Consider the following 23,771-nt stretch of genomic DNA (forward strand, 5'->3'; position numbering starts at 1 on the left):
GCAAAATCATTGACAAAGAAACTTGTATACGCAGGTCAGTGATATATGATTTATATGAACAATTATTTCTTCAAACTCGAGCATTCCATGACAGAGATGTGCGATGCCTGAGAGGGCAGTAATCTGTGTGATGCCTGAGAGGGCAGTAATCTGTGTGATGCCTGAGAGGGCAGTAATCTGTGTGATGCCTGAGAGGGCAGTAATCTTTGTACATAAACAAGGAACACACATGACAAATTCCAAAGTCCAGTCTCCTACAGTTATAAAGTTCTAGAGTATGACAGACACACAACTGACAAAATTATCTCTAGTGTCGTTATGAATTTTCAGGCAACATGTAAACTGAGTGTTATTAGTCAGCTGCTATCTAGTCATTGTTGATGCTGGATATCCAATATTGAAGCAGAGTTGGTGAAAAATTCATTCTCTAACAGAATTCTAATCTCATGGCTTCACATTGTAAAGAATACTAAACCAGCATCTCAGGTGAGTGAAGCCAACCCTACCAGTCACTCCAGGCTGCAATCACACTTAACTGCAATACACATACGACTACTGATTGTATGATGTCATAACCACTTCTTGATTTTTCAATACCATTATTCATTCTTAGAAATGCTTTAAAATAACATTAATATTCAACCAAAAAGCATGATGCAATAGTCATGCAGTATGATGTCACTATAAACACAAATGTGTTGATTTCCAAGGTTGTAGTAAGTTAAAACCAATATAAAAACAAACTTCTATGATCAATGCTTACATTTTATGACTGGGTCTTATCTTAAATATCATCATTGAATATGCCATAATTGTTGGGATTTTCCTCATAACATTGCTTATCACTTCTTGCGTTTTATCTAATAAATACTAGAACTGTCCCAGTTGGGATAATATACCCCCCCCCCTCCAACCAACCAAACACAACTGTAAGGGGGGGGGGGGGGGGGGGGGGGCAGAGATCAATGTAATGGATGGTAAAATATGTGTCATCCTTTTTCTTAACAGGTATGTATACATGCATTGTAAATCAAGATGAAAGGGAAAACCACTTATGACCCAGAGATCATTTTCCTATCTCAGAGTTGACCATTGACCTGAAGTAGATAGAGGAGTCAATATTCGTGTGAAGTCCAGTGATTTCCAGCAAAACGGGAAAATAGAATCCCTTAAGGCACTTAATCAATTTTCCATAAGCACACTCAATTTAACTTGACCTTTAATCTTTTGACTGTTAAATCATTGGGGGTAATCCCCATCCCATGACAAGTCTCTATATAAAATATGGTCACTCCATGTGATAAGGGTAATAATCATTTAAGCCAGGAAACTATTTTCCTATCTTGAGTGTTCAGCACAGTTAAATATTTGACCTATTGATCCCAAAATCAATACTTATAGGGATCATCCCCATTCCATGACAAGTTTTGGTGTTAGGTTTGGTGACTCCGAGTGAAAAATAAAAATAATGGAAATCACTCATGGCCTGGAAACCATAAATCTGAGCCTAGTTCCTTTTGACCCTAAAGCAAAAGGGATCATCCTTATTTTGTGTCTACTCAATGTGCAAAGTTTGGAGATTACAGGTGAAATGGGAAATCACTTAAGGTCTGCAAGCCAATCCATTTATGGATAGATGATTCCAGTATAATCCCCCCCCCTCCATAACCTCCAACTGATTCCAGTATAACCCCCCCCCCCCTCCATCTGATTCCAGTATAAGGTCATCATTAAAAATATTTTTGTTTGATGTACTCTGACCCACATTTTTCAAGGTGGGTCGGTAGGTAAGTGTTTGTTTGTTTGTTTTTTAATGTCATGAAATTTTTTAATATTTAGTTTTAAAGTAAGGAAAATTTTATATTTTTTAAAGGGAACCAAAAAAAAAAAAAATGAAATTTAAAATTGCTGAAAAAAATGATCGGGTAGGAGCAAATTTGACGGGTCGGTCGGAGTACATCAAACAAATCAATTTTTATTTTTGGCCCAACCCCCCTCAATCTGATTCCGGTATAATACACCCCCCTCCATCTGATTCCGGTAGAATCCACCACCACCCTCCATAACCTCCAACTAATTCCAGTACAATCCCCCCCCCCCTCCATAACCTCCAAATGCTTCCAGTACAACCCACCCCCTCCATAACCTTCAACATATTATGATCTAATGAGAATCCTGTTCCCTTAGAAGTTAGATATGACTGTGTAAATTTGTTGGATCATATTAAAATATACATGTACTTACTTTCTTTACTTCAGCATCAGTAGCTTGTGCCAGGCTTTGAGAGAAGAACTCATATTTAGTCTTCCATAAATCTTAAAAAGATCAAAATTAAAAAATAATAATAATGGACTTAATAAAATAAGTATTGTATAAGATTTGAATTTCAAAGTTCAGCTGTATTTATCTTATCATTTTTTGCTTAGTTTTTGGTCTTCAAAAGACCAGTAAAATGATATTTTCAAAATGATTATTTATGATTACATAAAATGAATTTAAAATTAAAAGTTTAAAGGGGCATGAACACGACTAAGCTGAAAATTTTATTTTTCCATTTCTATTGCTTACAATGCTTAACTAAGGTATTTCTAATGGTCAACCAAAATTTGAATTTCAGTTTTTGAGTTACAAGTGAGATACAGTCCTCACAATTCTTTGTTATGTAAATAAGGCTCGCGCCATGTTTTTGTTTACCAATAGATTGCTTATTAGAAAATAGCATGTTTAAAACAAAATGAAATGTGCTAAACATTAGAAAACTATTCAATTGTGTTAAGAATTAACTTGTAAATTGAAAAAATCTGCTTTAAACTAAAGTTTTACTAGTATATTTAACCTAAGTAAACAAAAACATGGCACAAGCTTTATTTACATAGCAAGGAATTGTAAGCTCTGTATCTCCCATGTACCTTGACAACTGACATACCAATTTCTGCTGACCATTAGAAATAATTAGCACAGCATTCTAAATGTTAAAAATGGAAAAAATAAAATTTGAAAATTTTCAGCTCAAATCGTGTCCATGCCCCTTTAACTACATTAACCAGTGTTCGCCAGATCTTTTTTTCCAGCGCATGCCCTTCAGACAGGTATATCCATTAATTCTGCAAGCCCAAACAAATATCTACATGCGCAGAATTTTATTAGGTGATTTTATTCTGATTTGCCTTTCAATGCCATGGAAATCCACTTTTCCAAAAGCAAGCTGTCATCATTTTTTTCAATCTGTACACTTTTTGTGTCTCCAATGCAAAAGAGTTTCTTGAAAATTGCAATACAATAATATGTCGTTAAAATTTTATGCTTCACTTTGAAAGAATAAAATAAACAAATACTTTAAGTATATTTAATGCTATAGATGATATTTTATTTGATATGTTATGCTATTCACGAATGAAAATGATACATCTGATGAATGAATTGATCATTCAAATCAAAAGTACATTGTTATCAAAAGTAATGAGGTTTAAGCCTTGGAATCTACATGCCCTTCCGGCTTCTAAGTATGTAATTTCCACACGCCTGCTTCCAATTTTACCAGGTCCTGGGATTTGTCAAAGGCTGATTAACCCCTCCCCTTTTTAGTTTTGGATCATAAAATCATCCCCTCATTTTCTATGGAATCTGTTAATTTTCAGATACTACCACATTCATCCCAGTATGTCCTTCTTCCCCCAGAAATTCTTACTTGACTGATTGAAGCTATATGTATTTTTTAATTCTGAAATTTTATACAATGAGACCCCATTTCTAATAATATAAATCAGGAATAAGAAATATTTGTATAGCCATGCAAAGCTAAATTGTCAAGAAATTGATGCAAAAATGGCACTCTTTGATTGAAATTGAGAAAATCCTTAGGCAATAATATTTTTGTGGTTATCTTTACACAAACAAGTATAGAAACTGCCAAAACTTTTGCTTTTGTACAACCAAAGATTTTGTCTTAATTTAGTTGGACAAATACATATATTTGTACAACTATCACCATACAATACATGTCCTAAAATATTGGGCCAATTACATTGACCTGAATGTTCCTAATGATTGTTCTATAGTATATTTGCAGATTTCCCCCATTCATTTTTATGTATAGTTTTGGAGAATGGAAACTCTACCTCCCTCTATACATTTTAAATCCCCTAACAACCACTAATGAGGCAGTTGTTAATCTAAGGATGAAGTCTACTCAAAATGTCATACATTGCATATCTTAATAAATGATGTCCTTAAAATTTCCTAAATTCTATTATTAAATAGATGCATTATATATGGAATACTGCATGAGTCATAGGGCTGAATGTAAAATAATGCCATAAAAGTGCAAACATCAGCATATTTATAATGCTGCCTTCCGTTGCACAATATATCAGATAACAACTAACATGTTCACTTGTGGTGTTTGCTTTGAATTAAAAACTTAATCTATAACTTCAATGAATACCTGGACTTTGCTGAAAACTTGGTTTTGCCTTGCAAGCAATCTTGACATTCAGACACAAACAGGTAAAGTTAGACATCTGAAAAAAAAAAAAAAAAACACTAAAAAATTATTGTGTGTCCTTGTATAAAGATGTGAAACAACACAAGTTGAGAAATGTTCCTAACAAACACCACTGTGTGCTTTACCATGTCACCAAGAGTTTCCCCTAGGCACTGACATCAGCTGATAGCATTGCTATTTTGCATTCTGACATAATCAAGGCAATATCATGATCATTCATTCATTGGGCCAAACAAAACATACATCACGTAAAAATATATATACGTATCATTCATCAACCATTCCCCCACAAATATCACAGCAATACGTCAGAAACAAAAAAATAGGTTAATTGTGAACTTTTCAAAAGTTGGATTATAAAATCGGTCATTATCACTGCAATATTGGGGGGAAAAAATCACCGAATCACTACGGCGTATGGATAATGCTTCAGTTTCGGTGCTAAGAAAATCAAACAAACTGAGGATGAAGAAGAAAAGAAGTAAACAGGTGTACTTACTTTTGAGAGAAATTCTGCAAAAGCAGTAGAATAGCAGGTTAGTGGGTCAGCAAAAGACAAAGTTATTTTTAGGAACACTGATTTAACTAAGTCGTACAAAATATATTTCGCCCACTCCACTCGGAGATCCTCGCGTAAGTTCCGATTACCATCGCAATACCCAGAGTTGTCGTTCCTTACTCTCACTTACGCCTCTGTCAACGTCTCAAGAATTTTACAAGATTTTTGTAAAATGGCACGTATGCTGAAATAAAGTATGGTTTTGACTTCAGTTACAAAAATATACGTAAATAAATAAATACTGAGCAGATACCAAGTCTTTTTGTGACACAAGAAGCATTGATTTGGGTTGAAACTTGGATATTGAGTAGTTCGCTAAATATTGTAGTTCCACAGGCACTCGATGTTTTAAATATCTATAATAAAAAAAATTATATTATGTTTACAGAAAGACAATTTTTTTTTATTATAGATATTTAAAACGTAGAGTGCCTGTGTGTAGTTCCATATGTTTAAAGAAATATTTTTTTTCCTTACGCGATTTTTCTCACTTCGTCTTCTTCTTTTCTCTTAATTTTTGTATACCCCTAGCCCTCATTAGGACATTTTGTGTAATTTGTAGAAATAACCAAGTGTATACAAAGGAACTATTTGCTTTTGGTAGCTGAGGCTACTTCCTGAGGTGCACTCCAGCTTTTTACACACATGTGAAAAACACGTGGATTTGAGGGTAGTCTTGTTTGCGGGCAATGCCGCGTAGGGTGTTGTTTTTCTGGTGTCGGCAGACGAGATAGGTAACATAGAACGTTTCCGACTGCGTTATTCGGCATCAATTCTGTAAAATGATTTTTAATGATCCCCCCCCCTCTATAGTAATATATAGTGAAAATAATTACCGGTGCTAGTGATACTTATAGGGATATGTGAGTGTAAGGAACAATAACTCTGGGTAGAGAGGTGCGAGTGCTTCTTAAAAAACCATCGTAACTACTCGGTTATTTCCGTGACAGCGGTTACGGATTTTTTTTTCTTTTAACGGAATCAAGCCTCTGTGACTCATATATCTGTTCATCTTGGTTAAACTGTTGAAAATCCATATTAGGCCCCTAAGAATGTATAACACTGAGATTTAAAAAAAAAATTAATATGATATTGACGTCAGCAATTAGTCTAAAGTTCATATAATTTAATTTTAAATACAACAAATGAACAATCACATTCCCGAGTGATTTTTCCTTAGAAAATCTAAAGTAAGATTTTCACTAGGGCTGCGTGGTGTCACACTGAAATAATCCTATTTCGTAATATCCTAAAGGTTATTGGCTCAAGTGTCTGACAAACTGAGAATGCTTTATCAGATTAAATTTAATCCATTTCAATAGAACTTTGATTATCCAATGATAATCTGGGTACCGATCATAATTAAGCTAGTGTCAAATGCAATGTAGATTTGATTACACACATACAATAATAATGATAATAATAATAATAAAGAATGCATGATGATTTTCAAACTATGGCTGATAATTATGCCTACAGGTACATTGGATTATGAGTACCGGTAAAAGTCTCGGTTAACATTCCTAAGCTTCTCGTACACCTCGGTAATAAAAACAAAGAGACAAAATAAAATAAGATGAAAATATAAAATGTAATGAAAATAAGAAAAACACAATGATATAACACAGAATAAGAGTGTCGCCAGTGACTCCCTAGCTGGCTGCAGCACTGCTGACCTATACATGTACTGATTTTCCATGGACAACCGATAACAGGGGAACTAATTTACTTTAAATGGAATATTATCTGACCGCCAGATTAGTACTATGCATATGGATATTTAAATTGTGCAATAGAAAACACAACTTGGAGTTTTGTGACGAAGAAAAATCATCTAAAATGTAATTTTACCCGTAATTACATTAATATCAATCATTAACCGACGTACAATAGACAATTGCGAACGATGACAAGTTTCATTAATTAGGATAGCTTTTCTCCATCATATAATCTATATATTGGTGAATACAAATAGTATTTTTAAGTATATCAACATCAACAAATATTGAAGTATAAGTATTTTTAAGCATGCAGAAGTATTGATTTTGATAAGAAATTTGATACGCACAGTAACTAACAATTAACGTGGACTGATTAAAGAACGAATTACAACGTATACACTCACGGAATTTAAATTATTCATATTGTTAGCTGTATGTCATAAAATGAATAATTACTATCAGAATCCCTTAGTTAACCTAAAAACCAATCACTTGGCAAAGGGAGGAGGCAACCACAAAATTGGGACCATGACGGGGACGAAGTGACATTGATAGTACTACTGAAATTCTAAATGTAGTGCATGTATTTATGAATAGAGCAAATCCTAGCGTCATCAAGATTAAGAATAGAATGACAGATTTAAAAAAAAAAAAAAAAAGGTTGATGTTAATCCGAGTGCTAAATTCAAAATATTTATCAATAATCTTCCTAAAATTTAAGGAGTGCTCCTGATTTAGTTGTTTTGCAATACAGTTTATTGTATGCTGATTATTATTCTTTTCTTCACAACAGTAAAAGGACTCCAGATTAATCTCGATAAGTCACCAGTAAGCAACTACATTTACAATATAGTGTGGTGTGTATGAAATTAATCCAGACAAAACAAAATGACTGATATTTTACTTGGAATTCTATCGTCTTTTGAATTTTCGTCCTGTTAATTGGTGACTTCTTTGTTGGTGCACCCCCCCCCCCCCCGGGCAAAGTTTAAGGTGGGTTTTTTTTTGTGCCCCGAAACGACCTGCAAACTAAGATCCCTATGTGGGCAGCTCAAGGAGCTTTAACACACAAAACCTTCTGCTGGACATATAGCATGGTGGTTATTATTGGGGTATATATTGATATTGTATTGTACGACCTGATGGGGGTCCCGTGGGGTTAGAAAAGGTCCTCGGTACCCTTTGCTTGTCGTAAGAGGCGACTAGGTGGGGCGGTCCTTCGGATGAGACCGCAAAAACCGAGGTCCCGTGTCACAGCAGGTGTGGCACGATAAAGATCCCTCCCTGTTCAATGGCCATGGAAATATTCTCGAGAGGGACGTTAAACATTATACAATTAATCAATCACACCTAATGGGGCCCAGGGAAGGTCCAGAATTTTAGCATTGTTGAATGGTAGTTTTTTGGATAAAATTCGGCGAACAAAGTAAGCTTACAGATTATGTTATTCTCAACTGGAGTCCTAGCATCCTGTCTGGGTCAAACTTAACTTCACAAAATCCTCTGCCTGGTTACAATTTTTTCTGATTTTTTGCCACCCTCCATTCGGATGTTTTGTCCCAAGACCATTGTCTCATCCAGCTGGTGGGTCAAAAGTGGTGGCCATACGCGTTGGTTCTGGGCATTCAGTTTGGCTCCTTTCGTTTGTGCAATACCCAGCGCGAAGACCTATCCGCTGCCTCTGCCAATGGTCGTACAGAAGCTCTGCGCAATTATGATACCATTCCTAAACCCTGGAACAGCTGCCACACTGACTGAGCAAGGAAACCCTTGCACATGTCTTCAAAAAGAAACAGCATTGCCTTCCTGCTTTTCTCCCTGCAGTCTGCCATCAGGTCTACATACTCTTCCTCTGGTGCACCCCAATACAGTCTTACTCCCATGACACCGTCAGCTTCATGGCTACCAGCCTTTTGTATTTGTTAGACCACAGCACCATGTCTGGTTTCATTGGTTATAGTGTCAGTGTGAATCGAATCACTTTCCAAGGCATTTTATCCGTAGTTGAACTCTCTTCGCCTTGGACTTTTATCTTGCATTGTGCTTCCCTACTTCAGCGCCAAAAAACATTGATTAAGTTGGTTTATTTTTCATGTGTGCCCAAGTTACAGTAAATTCCAGTGATATAAGAACCCATTTAGCTTGTATGGATGTGGATGTAGTCACTGTGAGGTCATCCATGAAACCTTGTATTGGTTTGATACAATCCTGAATCCATTTGTGGGCCTCTTGTTTCTCTTCCCGAGATTGTCGTCGTCAAGCGCATTCCATCAACAAGATTGACGAGATCATACATTCTGTCACGATTCCAGTCTCCAGTTTCTGCTACACTGTTGTAAGCTTTCTCATTGTAAATATGATACGAATTCCAATCTTCTTCAAGTGTTGTGGTACATTAAAAGTGTCCATGGCCACCTCCATCAACTTGCCGCACTGAGCTGTATGCATTAGGAAGATCAAGGTAAAACCACTGTAAAATACTGTAAGGTCCATCTTGCTATCTTTCGCTTCTTGGAGGAGTTGACTCAAAACGCAGGTGTGCTCCACACATTCCGAGAAGCCCTTGATTCCAGCCTTCTGGATAGAAGTGATGATGTAGTTGTTTCTTTGATATCACTGATAGGAAATTCTTTCCCTCCACATTAAGGAGAGATATTGTCCTGAACTACCCAAAACGTCTTTACGTTCTTTTCTTTTGGCAGAAGGCAACCCTCTGTTTGTTTCCACACATCCAGCATTTCCCCCTTTTTTAGACCACGTTGTACAATGCCCATAGTTTCCACAGTATCTCAGGAAATTTCTTGTAAGTCTTTTATGTTATCCCGTTGGGTCCTTGGGCTGATTCAGAACGTGCTTTCGTCATGATAGATGATATCTCTTTTATTCGGTGGTTCAACTTCAACATTTCTCAGATACGATCCCAGTGTTTCTTGGTGGGTCAGATGGGATTCCCCACAAATGCTGCTCTACTTCATCCCTTGAACATCGCAGTGTGCCTGAACGCTCCTCACCTAGCAGCTCCCTTGTAAACCCGAAAGGACCTTTCACAATACGTGTCTTGTCTATAGTTCTTTGTCTTCCTTGTTTTTTTCTGTTCGTTCTTCGCCTCTTCATCTATATTGTTCTTTCTGTTCGCCTCAGCTTAAAAGCTCAGAAATAAAATTATCAGACAGTAGAGCTATTCCCATTTCTCCAATTCTGTCAACCTCCTGAATTGCTTATTGAGTTAACGTTGTCCTAGTTCTTCACGACACACTCTGATCCATCTCCTATCGTTACATTTGTAAGTGCCCTTTTATGTTCTTTCCTTTTCTTCAACGCCAAATCTTTCTTTTCCGATGTCAGACTGGCAAGTAACGAGTGAATCAAGATTTTTTCTGCATTTCCTTGCAATGTTATTTCTAGAATAGTTTTGACATAATTGTCAAAGCTATTCCAAATTGTGACATACTCCATCGTAGGTCACGCCACCCTCTTGTGTCTTTCTTGTGGCCTCTGACTTCAGGCCAAGTCCTCCGCTATATCTAAATTGTAGACAACATGCATCAAAGGGATGATACCGGTAATGATGATGATCGATGTTTTCTGTCCCACTCACCCTTTATACATATATTGTGTTTTGGTTCGTGACAGACAGGTCAGTCATTAATACACCCATAGCAAACGCTAGGGTACAGCATAATGATTTGTGAAATCCCTGGTACCATAAGTTATTATTTATTCTGGATCCAGTGATTGGTATTGTCCTACATTCATATTTCCATATGTGTAGTCACTTATGCCCAAAACCTAACTTGAACTGAATGCTGGAGGGTATAGATATCTGATAATAGGGTAAGTTTCACCGGCGGTACGCTGCATTATCAACATCCCTGGACCGCGTCCAAACCTAGATTGGCGTATCTTTCAGACCCCTGACGTTCTAACAAATCTTGCCACACTGTCATTTCGCTTCTGCAACTCATCCATTTCACTGTCCTTCTTATAATCGCTGTTCGGTTCCAGTTTGTTTCCGCTTGATATTTCTGGTTGAGCCTCTCCCCTCTCGTGAGACTCTGGGAGTGCTATTCTCTTTCGCGTTTTGTAGCTATTTCGGCGTCCACTCACAAGGGAAGCTGTCCCGTCCTACCCGTTACGAGTCTATTCCTGGCAGCCAACTATCTCTCCAGTGCCACTCGTCTTCCCCGGTTGTCAACCAGTTTGTTCATGATAATGATTGCCCACATAGATGAAGTAAGCTTACAGATGATCAATCAAATTACACATGTATACTGAAACTGGTCGACACAGCGGATGTGGCAGGCAAATACATACACACTGTTCCACATGTGTTCTTCCTCATACTTCATGATGAAAATATTTTCCCGATAAAAAAAAAGAATGCTTTCTCCATTTCAACGTTATTCAAGGACTATGTTTCGAAAGGTCTTAGGAATTAAGAAAAATAATAAATGTTTTAGAAACATTTATACCCTGGTGTGGCAATATTAAAAAGGATCAACTTTACATTTAGAATGTTTGTAGTGATAGTAAATATATGGGTTATGCACTAGTCAGAGGCAACCATGATTTGTAATAAGTTTGATCTCCCAATGATACTGAGCAGACATTTCCAAATCACTACTGTCCCATAGGGATCCAGGTTAGAATAGATCCTTAGTACCCCTTGCTTCTCGTTAAAGGCGACTAAATGGCGTGGTCCTTCGGATGAGACCATAAAAACTGAAGTGCGTTGTCACAGTAGGTGTGGCACAATAGATCCCTCCTTGCTCAAAAACCATAAGCGCCGAGCATAGGCCTACATTTTGCAGCCCTTCACTGACAATGTTGACGTCTCCATATGAGTGAAAGATTCTCGAGCGGGACGTTAAACAATATACAGCCAACCAACGAAGTAATTACCCATTTGGGTCATCAACCTTGACCTTTTGACTTCAAAACCAGTAAGAGTCATGTCATCTTTAGGGGACACCAGTGTGCATGTACCAAGTTTGATGTCTGTCAAGTCAAGTGTTCTCAAGATACTGAGTGGATAATATCATAAGCCCAGAATAGTTTGACCTTGTGACCTTAAAATCAAAAGGGATTATTTACTTCCTAAGGGCTTACCATGTTTGATGCCTGTTAGGCAAAGGGTTCTCAAGAAATTGAGTGGGTAATATCTTACTACAGGTGACTCTCGAAAACTCGGAAGTTCAAGGGACCTTGATAAAAGTTCGAGAAATCGAGAGTTAGAGAGATCGAAATTCGGAAGTTGAAGGTCCGCCAGTATGGTTCAGATCTTACAGTAACCGGAAATGTATACCAACAAGATCATATGATATCGTTTTGACATGTTTTCCTTCATATTCGTCAGCTACTTTGATATCAAAATAAAAAAACCTTATTTTGCATTAATAAAAACATTTCAAAAATTGTGTATTTATTTGTTCTTTAATTATACTTAGATGGGCATACAAAACCAAGTTCCGATGACGCTTTACTATTGCAAACTAAACAAAGCACAATTTTATGTCGCTTTACCCAAAGCAAAAATTCTAACGAATGAGAAAAACAATGTTTTAGAGTAACTTTACACAAAGAACAAACTCGAGAAATTTAACAGTCTGTAGATCTTTAAATTGTGTATAAAACTTACTCTTTCGTTGTCACGTCAAAACAAATTATAGATTTTATTCATAGTCGGATTATCATCACGACACAAAACCCCAGTGCAAGGTGTAAACTGACCAATTATATACTCGAGTGTTTCACCTCCACAAAGAAGCACTGGTGATGTTTCAACTACATGTATATCCAGTTTCACCCCTGACCCATCACCCTCCTCCTAGGCACCTGACCCCACTTCTGGTATGTTCAGTGGTCCGTGTTTACCCAACTCACTATTTTGTATTGCTTGTAGGAGTTATGAGATTGATCACTGTTCCATATCTTCACCTTTCATCTAGAACTGATAATGCTTCGCAACAACATCGATTCAATATCACAACAGCTTTTCATATAAAGTATTTGTTCACTCATATTGCAAGGTGACTTTTTTAACACTACAGGAAGGATATCTTTTAAGGTAACTGTCCTGGAGGTTATAAAACCTTTACCGTACTCATACTCAAACTCAACCATGTTTGTTTCGAGTACAACTCTGAGCAAGCTCCAAGCATATTCGAAAAATCTTGAGTATGTACTCCGTTTGAGTATGAGAATAATTTTATAACAGTTTTTTTATAACCTTCAGTTTTGAGTTGAGTACGATTTTAGAGCACGGAGTTGGGAGTATGAAAACGTGATCAAAAAAGGTTTATAACCTCCAAGCCTGAGCCTTCGCTTGATAGTGGCATATGATTGACCGAAGTCAATTTTGATTGTTTATCTTCAAGTTCGATATAAATAAATTATACAACTAGCAAAAACAAATAACTAACAAACACAGGTCACATACAACTCTATACCCATTAAACTGTTTCTAGATTTTTCTGAATCTTATTTAAATACATCGTATTTATTGCCTCTGATTGATACATTTTATATAAAAACAGACTAATTCAAACTTCTTTCGATTCTACGCAATACGTAACTCTCTATACTCTGAAGGAATCCTTTCTTAAGATTAATCATTAAATCAGTCCAAATCGGGATAAAAATTGATAGAAAATGAGAAAAAGATGGTCTGGAGTCATTATCCATTTAAAATCTTGATCGTAAAGTTATGGACCGTTTGTGTTTAATGAGGATCGAATGAGGCATTTGGAGACATGGAGAGAGCGAATAAATTCTTCAACTGCATGTGTGCTGATGAACAAAAGCAGACGTCAGCAATACGCATCTTGGTGACTGAAAACACTTGCACATTATGTAGACATTGCCAAAGATGAATTCAGAAACATAAAAACTTATCCAAAATGAATGAAAAGGTAGAAAGAACACGTGAATACTGTTCATCTACTGTCGAGGTCTCTGCAGTCGCTGACCTGTACAGCGATATTGCTCCTAGGTTTAATTCTTTTTATCGTAAATCAGTACACAGAGACCACTGAAATAAGCATGTCTTCTAATCCATTGTTCACTTGTTTATCGCATTATCGGGACATAATCTTATTAACCATCTTAGAAGCCCCTTGCAAGATAGCCGATAAGATGTTGTCATCAAATCAGGGATGGGGGTAGTAAATACAAAAATATGTATCCCTGTAAAGTTTACGTGGAGATTAAAAGCGTCAGACCTTTGTGGTTATGTAATTGGGCCTCAACCAGTCGCGGTAGCTCAGTGGACTGAATTCGGTTCACGACCGGGAGGTCCCGCTCATACTTCGCCGCGTGGGACCTTCTACATAATCAAAGTACTGAAAGTACTGATGGGAGTTGATTTTATGTAGATTTGCACCAGATGATTCTGAGATTGAGAATTATTCAAAAATAATAATAATAAATAGAGACGTACACCCAGAAGTCATAAACTTGTGTTGTGTCTCTATAAAAATCAAAGCGCAATTATTTATGTTTACATACATATATACATTGGTAAGTTAACACATTATCTGGATTCTATTTTACAATTCCAACATAATATATAGTAATACCTTTAAAATTGCTCATTTTTGTCAAAAAGATCACTACAATAATATTCTAGCACAAGAACATGTTTGAAAAACTCCACACTTAATAATTCTTGGGTTTAAGCTAATTTTTCATTTTTTTCTACAACTCCTCTTAAAGATTGACACGACTTACACAACTAAACAATTACCCAATGCTTGAAGTGCAAGAACTTGTACTTAAACAACAGACATTTACGTATATTTTATCTTTAAAATTATGTATGATCTTACTTAAAACTTGAAATTCAATGCCTAGAGCTCTATGCAGATCATCTAGGAAAATCTCGATGTACATAATTTCGTAAGCATCAACAAATGATGGTAAAATAGCTACAATTTATTCAATTTACAAAAATAGCCATGTGGTCTTAATTTTGCACATGTGGAAAGGTTAAGATAACGGACAGTGATCCATTTCATAAATCCTAAAAGGAATACAAAATTAAGAGTTGGACAAACACGGAGTCTATATATATTAGAGGTTGGACCTGGCGCGTAGGAGGAGTAAGCATCTCCAGACGACCGGTCACACCCGCCGTAAGCCCTATGTCTTGATCACTTAAACGCATGTGATTGTGTACAGGACTCCATGTCCCGCCCCTCCTTGTATTTTTGAATGGTATTTTGGGTGTATTTTTGATAAAATATGAAACTTCAGTCAGTTCAGTATTTTTTTAATGGAATACTCAAATCTCGCATAGAAATATTTTTTTCTTAAATGTCATATCAACGATCATTAGAAATGAATAAAGTGCGCAATTCAGCCGGTGACATTTTAAAAAAAAATCTGCACTTTGCTAGAAATCCTATCGAAAGAGCAATTATCAACTGAAAAGAACGGTCATTCTAAATCTACTGATTATTCATGGATTAAATGCATCGCTATTTGGTGCGCAATAATTTCACGCTGTTCAATTGCATCGTTATAACCTCACCACCTACAACGAACGGAAGGTGTGATGTTGATATCTTTCTGTCGCGGTCCACTATTTTTACCCCCCCCCCCCCAAATGAACGTGAAGAGGTTTACGAATACCATTAGAAAATCATTGAAGTCGTGAAGACAACGTTAAAAGAGAAGGGGGTGTTAATGTAGACGAACGAGACATTGTAGCCGTCCATCGCATCCCAGGTTCTAAACAGAATACCCCAAGGCCCATCATAATGAAGATGAAAAACAATGACAGAAAAGCCCACATTATGCGACATAGATCGTCGGTTAAAAACGCCCCGGGAAAGATCAGAATAGGGGACGATGTAACAAAGGAAAATAGTGAACTCATAAAGCGACTAATTGATACAGAAGGTGTGACATCGGCATGGTTTTTCAATGGGTCGGTATATGGAACAGTGACGGGAAAGCACGTAAAGTTTGACATTCTGGACGACATTGAATACAAAGTTAGTAAAATCCGGAATTAAATTTTAAACCTCTCACTGAAAAGGGTGATGTGGATGGAAACTATTTACTACTTAAAGCATGTATTGAAGGTCATGAAGTGTTGATATGTAATGTTTATGGTCCAAATAATGACAAACCGCCTTTTTTGATAATGTACAAAAATGCATTGATGATATGCAGTGTTCTAATATTATTTGGTGTGCTGATTTTAATCTTGTCTTAAACCCAGATTTAGATTGTTACAATTATAAAAGTACTAATAACCCAAAGGCAAGGGACAAGGTCTTGGAGTTAATGGAAAGTAATGGTTATATTGATCCTTTTAGGCAGCTACACGAAAATACTCGTAGAGGGGAAAAAACCCATTAAAACAAAGTCGTTTAGATTTCTTCTTAATATCTGAGACACTTTTGTCTGGTTTAGAAAAATGTAATATAGAGTCTAGTTATAGATCAGACCATTCTATGATATCCTTGTCTAGTGCTTTCAATAACTTCAAGAAAGGTAGAGGATTATGGAAGTTCAACAATTCTTTATTATATAATGAAAATTATTTAGATTGTATTAGAGGTGTTATTTTAGAAGTTAAGAAGCAATATGCAGCTCCTGTATATAATTTTGGTAACATACACAATATCCCTGATGCAAACATTTCCTTCACTATTAATGATCAACTGTTTTCAGAAACCTTATTATTAGAAATAAGGGGTAAAACAATTTCTTATGCTTCATATATTTAAAAAAAAGAAAGAAAGGAGGAAAAAGAATTAATTGAAAATATCAAAACATTGGAAGAAAATGTTTGTGACAGTAATATTGATGAACTGTCTAGTAAAAAACAAGATCTAGAAAACATAAGAAAACATAAGTTACAAGGTAATTATGTAAGAAGTAGAGCCAAATGGGTTGAAGAAGGCGAAAAACCATCAAAATATTTTTGTGCTTTGGAATCCAGAAATTTTACGAGCAAAATAATCCCTAGATTGGAGAATAATGAAGGGAGGGTAATATATGAACAATCTGAAATCTTAAGGGAAACAAAAACTTTTTATGAACAATTATACAAGAAAACTGAAGTAAATAATAGTTTTGATTTTAACAATGAGCCAAGCTTTAAAGATATTACGAAACTTTCTAATAAAGAATCAGAATCAATAGAAAGGGAAATTACTATTGAAGAAGCCTCCAATACTCTTTACAAAATGAAATCTAATAAATCTCCAGGATCTGATGGTTTTTCTGCCAAATTCTTCAAAATGTTTTGGAAATATATTGGTATTTTTGTTGTAAAGTCCATCAATTATGGATATAGAAGAAGTATTTTGTCAGTTACACAAAGACATGGTATCATTACATTGCTACCGAAAGGTGACAAGCCAAGACAATATCTGAAGAACTGGAGGCCTATCACTGTTGAATACTGTTTATAAAATTGCATCAGGTACAGTGGCTAGTAGAGTAAAACGGTATCTAGATAAAATAATCAACCCTGATCAAACAGGTTTTATTCCCAACAGGTATATTGGAGAAAATACAAGGCTTATCTATGATATTATGCATTACACTGAGGAAGAAAATATACCTGGTTTATTATTACTTATCGATTTTGAAAAAGCTTTTGATACAGTGTCTTGGGGATTTATTCAAAAAGCACTAACTTTCTTTAACTTTGGCAACTCTATTCGGAACTGGGTATTATTATTTTGTACAGATATTACATCTGCAGTAAATCAAGGTGGTAATCTCTCTGACAAAAATCAATATTCAGAGAGGGTGTAGACAAGGTGACCCTTTGTCACCATATATTTTTTTAATTTGTGTAGAAATATTAGCTATTCAGATTAGATTAAACAAAAGTATTAAAGGTATTACTGTAAACAATGTAGAAAAGAAGATTTCCCAGTTGGCTGATGACACTTCACTTATTCTTGATGGCAGTAAAGAATCTCTCTTAGAAACATTGGAAACACTGCAACAATTTTCAGAAATGTCTGGACTTTATATTAATTTTGACAAAACCCATATAAATCATATGTATGTTTTAGAAGGGGTATGTTTTAGAAGGGGTATGATTTAGAAACGGTATGTTTTAGAAGGGGTATGTTTTAGAAGGCGTATGTTTTAGAAGGGGTATGTTTTAGAAGGTGCATGATTTAGAAGCGGTATGTTTTAGAAGGGGTATAATTTAGAAACGGTATGTTTTAGAAGGGGTATGTTTTAGAAGCGGTATGATTTAGAAGCAGTATGATTGAGAAGCAGTATGATTTAGAAGCAGTATGTTTTAGAAGGGGTATGTTTTAGAAGGTGCATGTTTTAGAAGCGGTATGATTTAGAAGTGGTATGTTTTAGAAGCAGTATAATTTAGAAACGGTATGTTTTAGAAGGGGTATGTTTTAGAAGCAGTATGATTTAGAAGCAGTATGTTTTAGAAGGGGTATGTTTTAGAAGGTGCATGATTTAGAAGCGGTATGTTTTAGAAGCAGTATGTTTTAGAAGGGGTATGTTTTAGAAGGTGCATGTTTTAGAAGCGGTATGTTTTAGAAGCAGTATGATTTAGAAACGGTATGTTTGAGAAGGGTTATGTTTTAGAAGCAGTATGTTTTAGAAGCAGTATGATTTAGAAGCAGTATGATTTAGAAGCAGTATGTTTTAGAAGCGGTATGTTTTAGAAGGTGCATGATTTAGAAGCGGTATGTTTGAGAAGCGATATGATTTAGAAGCGGTATGTTTGAGAAGCGGTATGATTTAGAAGCGGTATGTTTGAGAAGCGGTATGATTTAGAAGCGGTATGTTCGAGAAGGGGTATGTTTGAGAAGCGGTATGTTTGAGAAGCGGTATGTTCAAGAAGCGGTATGTTTGAGAAGCGGTATGTTTGAGAAGCGGTATGTTTGAGAAGGGTAACGGATTGAAAACAGCTGATTTTGATTAGACCAACAATTGAAATGCTATCAGAACGTATCAATACAGATTTACTTAGGAGTCAAAAAATTTAAATCTAATTGTTGTAGACAAATATCTGTGAATTTTCATTTTTCCACTGGACTCCAATGGTCTTGTGCACATTATTCTTCCCATTGTGTCCCCGGGTACCCCTCCTGCCTGGGGGCATCCAATATCCATATTGGTGTCTCTTTGTACCAACTCAGATCAACATTTATCAACTTTGATCAAAGTTGTCAGATTCTTCCACTTTGAAAAAAAACCCCACAACAACTGAAGCCCCCTTTAAGTGGAGTTATGCAACTTAGATGAGAATTGTAAGTAATGTGTCAGTTGATAGTCAATTACGAGTAGTTTTTAATATTAAAAGAAAAACTTATGGCATGATACTGTATATAAACTATGCTTTAATCTTCAGTTACAAACATCTCGCTGTATATTTAATCAGATAATGTTCTATAAACTACTGTTTCGGCGTTGTATAGTAGATTTCCCTCGTAGTAGCTTCTCTCCCCGGAAAATTGGCTATACAAAGGATTTACCCCCTGGATTGATTGTATATTGTTTAATGTCCTTCTCAAGAATATGTCACTCACCATTGCCGGTGAAGGGCTGCAAAATTTAGGCATATGCTTGGCGCTTACGGCCTTTGAGCAGGGAGGGATCTTTACCGTACCAGACCTGCTGTGACATGGGACCTTGGTTTTTGCGGTCTCATTCGAAGAACCGCCCCATTTAGTCGCCTCTTACGACAAGCAAGGAGTAATGAGGACATATTCTAACCCGGATCCCACGATTTTACCCCCTGGAGGAACGCTACTATATAGCAAAATCGTCCCTATATAGTAGGGCTTTTCCTCCCGTTTTGGTTTTAGATTTTAGAAAAAATATTTAGAAAGGAGAACAAACTCTTACATATGGAATGAGTTAAGAGATATAAACACCATATGCAGGTGATAATGGAATATTTCTACATAGATAAGTTGATTGATTGTTTTTTACGTCCCGTCGAAATTTTTTCACTCATATTGAGACGTCACCAGCTGTAGGTGAAGTACCACAAATCCAAACCTATGGTTAGCGCTCAGGGCCGGGTGTTGCTAAAACACGGAACGGAACACGAAACGGAAAACGGAACGAAACGGAAATATTGTATGCAATAATGTTATAGGAGGTCAGCATTTGGTAAAATAAAAGGTTTATCATGAAGAAATTACAGAAAGAGCCGGAAGTCATCCACAGAATCCACCGTTTCATATACATGTACGCCATACCAATGCATATGTATTTTAAAATCATTAACTTATTATGAAAAATGTTAATAAAGAAAAAAGAAAGAAAATTATCGTACTGAAAAAACTTGAATTTTCAAATTTTATATCCAATGAATAAAAGCCCCTCCCCTTCTGAAAACAACATTGTAAAAGATAAAACTATTTTCCACAAACACTGCCTTCTTAGGGAGGTACTCTACATCGTCATAATGGCTGACTTCCTTTAAAAACATGGAGGAAAAAAAATCAATATCAGCAATATTTGACTTTTCCTTTTAAATAACTAGCCGAGTAGCTCAGTAGGTTAGCATACTGATTGGTGAACTGTAAGTCGCAGGTTCGAGTCCATCAAGGGTTTTAATTTTTTTTTCCAGACTAATCACTATCTTCTACTAAAACTGTATTTTTTGACAAAATAAAGTAAATTTGAAATTTTTCAACTTCAAAATATTGTTGTACATATCCTCCACTTTTCATTCATATCAAATTTCTCTAGTGTAGCATACCTCCTTAAATCGAACTTGCTTTTATTCGTAATTTAGTTCTACACCTGGTATTATGCATGTATGTATTTATGTATCACATCAAATTTTAAAGCGAGCGAGTCCGGTGTGTACATTTGGGATGAATTTATGTGAAAGTTCGTACATTTAATTAGCCTACCGATACCCTGCGGATTAGTGTTGAACTTGAAGAGATACAGCGGGAAAGAAAGATTGAAACAGAACCAATGAAAACTAAGGTTAAGTTTACGATCCATATAGTATGAGGAATTAACAGATATGAAATAGCTAAAAGACAACAGACAACTTATGCTTGAATAGAATTAAAAGGTCGTCTCATTATTAATCTAAATGTTAAGATACAAGTATTTAGTTTAGAAATAAACTGCTAGAAGTCCGCCCTATTTAGGATGGGAGTGCTGCGGTCACAAAGTCTCTGTTAGTTAAAAAATAAAATATCAAACACAAGATGTTTAACTTGCTGATAATAATAAGATCACGAATTGTCGTTGTTATATACATACCACTCCCTGTGGTAAGTAAACACATACATGGTATCACATGTAAATTTTACCACCGGGTGTATGTGTGTGTGTTAAAGTACGTGTGTTCTTTCCATTCTCTACCCATAGGTGTCGCTGCTCGCTAACACACCTGTCAATGCCAACATTTCAAAATTCTTGTAAAACGTTTTGTAAATTCTTTTAATACAATCGTTTAACTTCGCTTAATCAATTTAGGATGCAGGTGCATTGTGTTTCTGCTGTCTTCACAGTGACTTATATCTTACAACAACCGTGTAGAGGGACTCAAATATGATGCAATTTATTCAATAATTATATGCGAATGCTCAAACGTGGAACGGAAAACGGAACATTTAAGATAAAACTGTGTTACCGCTTGTGAAGAAATTCCCAAAATTTTGATTTTACATGTATTCATATCAAAGTATCGTCTTCCGATTTTTAGTGTTCTCTTAGCTATATCAATCATTCTAATTCTTAAATTATGTTCCGTTTTCCGTTCCGCGTTTTAGCAACACCCCTCAGGGCCGTAGCAGTGAGGGTTCTTTAGCAATCGGAACTCCTCGAATGTCTCGCGCACTCGACATAGATCTCGGATGTAATACGGTGGCATCCATGAGTGAATTTGATGCATTGCCAGATATGGTCCTACATAAACATGTGGATTTGACGATGGAAAAGCTGAAATAATTCCGTTTGTCATAAAGTTGAGTTGTTAGTTTGCCGTTAATATTTATTTTTAATAAAATATTAATATCTAAATACGAAGCAGATATGGACGACTCTCCGACGCCTTTTATTTCGAGTTCACGGGGATATATTGAATCGATATGAATGAAAATGATTATTGCTAATATATAAAACGTCGTCAATATGTCTAGTTGAAGGCCACAGTAAGATATTTTTCTTCTCGTGTAGAAGTTTTTGAATAAACTCAACTTCATAAGAATATAAAAACATGTCAGCTAAAGAAGGAGCACAATTCGTGCCAATGGGAATTCCAACAGACTGTTGGAAGATTTGATAATTGTTCAAATAACCAACAAAATGAACTTGGTAAAAAAAAAAACAAGAGATGTTTGTAAAACACATATGCCCCCCATGATGCAAAATTGAAAAGGGTTATACACACACATCATTTAATTGAGAGTAATATCATCAAATCAAAATATTGAGCAGATAATATCTTCCTATGTCAAGAGTGGATCGACCATGTGAACTAAAAATCAATAGGGGTCATCAACTCCTGAAGATGTACCAGTGTACCAAGTTTGATGTCTGTCAAGCAAAGGGTTCTCAAGATATTGAACGGACAGTATATTCCTATGTCCAGTTTGACCCTTGACCATGTGACCTCAAAATCAATAGGAGTCATCTTCTCCTAAAGATGTACCAGTGTACCAAGTTTAATGTCTGCCAAGCAAAGGGTTCTCAAGATAATGAACGGACAGTATATTCCTATGTCCAGTTTGACCCTTGACCATGCGACCTCAAAATCAATAGGTGTCATCTTCTCCTGATGATGTACCAAGTTTGATGTCTGTCAAGCAAAGGGTTCTCAAGATATTGAGCAGACAGTATATTTCTATGTCCAGTTTGACCCTTGACCATGTGATCTGAAAATCAATAGGGGTCATGTTCTCCTGAAGATGTACCAGTGTACCAAGTTTGATGTCTGTCAAGCAAAGGGTTCTCAAGATATTGAGCGGACAGTATATTCCTATGTCTAGTTCGACCTTTAACCTTTGACTACGTGACCTCAAAATCAATAGGGATCATCTTCTTCTAAAGATATACCAGTGTACCAAGTTTGATGTCTTTCAAGCAAAGGATTCTCGAGACATTGAGTGGTCAATACGTTTCTATGTCTAGTTTGACCTTTGACCAGATGACATCAAAATCAATAGGTGTCATCTACTCCATAAGATGTACCAGTGTACCAAGTTTGATGTCTGTCAAGCAAAGGGTTCTCAAGATATTGAGCGGACAGTATATTCCTATGTCCAGAAAAGATTGACCCTTGACCTTTAACCGTTTGACCTGAAAAACAATATGGGTCCTCTTCTTTTCATGCAAGGTGAAGATAACGAACAGTGATCAATCTCATAACTCCTACAAGCAATACAAAATAGATAGTTGGGCAAACACGGACCCCTGGACACACCAGAGGTGGGATCAGGTGCCTAGGAGGAGTAAGCATCCCCTGTTGACCGGTCACACCCGCCGTGAGCCCCATATCCTGATCAGGTAAACGGAGTTATCCGCAGTCAAAATCAGTGTGCCAAGAACGGCTTAACAATCGGTATGAAACACGTCAGACAGCATTTGACCCAATGCGAGGTTGTATTGACGAACTAGATCGTTATAACGACCATAGAATTTGCGAAATGCTGACTTCAATCGAGACTGTTGAAATCCCTGTACCATCAACTTTTTTGTCAGTAGCTTACCTCGATTCAAAAACTGACTATACCCAGAACAAGCTCTTGCATATCGAATCAGTTGAGATATATAAACACCATATGCAGGTGATAATGGAATATTGCTACATAAATGTGGGAAGTTGACGATGGAGAAGCTGAAATCATCCCGTTTGTCATACAGTTGAGTTGTCAGTTTGCCGTTAATGTCTAATTTCAATAAAATATCTAAATATGAAGCAAAAGTGGACGACTCTGTGGTGTCCTTTATTTCGAGCTCACAGGGATATATCAAATCGACATATGAATGAAAGCTATCATTGTTAATA

At 36.2% G+C, this 23,771-nt stretch overlaps 1 protein-coding gene across 1 annotated transcript in view; it reads right to left on the bottom strand.

Moving 5' to 3' along the window:
* LOC125646149 (uncharacterized) overlaps positions 1 to 5,408 on the bottom strand; it is a 28,263-nt gene extending 22,855 nt beyond the window's left edge. Inside the window, exons 1-3 of the mRNA XM_048872319.2 lie at positions 5,004 to 5,408; positions 4,445 to 4,520; positions 2,245 to 2,315 (exon numbers count right to left, since the gene is read on the bottom strand). Coding sequence (XP_048728276.2) covers positions 2,245 to 2,315; positions 4,445 to 4,520 — 147 coding nt within the window. The 5' untranslated portion in view covers positions 5,004 to 5,408. The remainder of the gene's footprint in view (positions 1 to 2,244; positions 2,316 to 4,444; positions 4,521 to 5,003) is intronic.
* Positions 5,409 to 23,771: the final 18,363 nt, after the last annotated feature.

The sequence above is a fragment of the Ostrea edulis genome, chromosome 6 (genome assembly GCF_947568905.1).
Source record: "Ostrea edulis chromosome 6, xbOstEdul1.1, whole genome shotgun sequence".
NCBI classification, from domain to species: domain Eukaryota; kingdom Metazoa; phylum Mollusca; class Bivalvia; order Ostreida; family Ostreidae; genus Ostrea; species Ostrea edulis.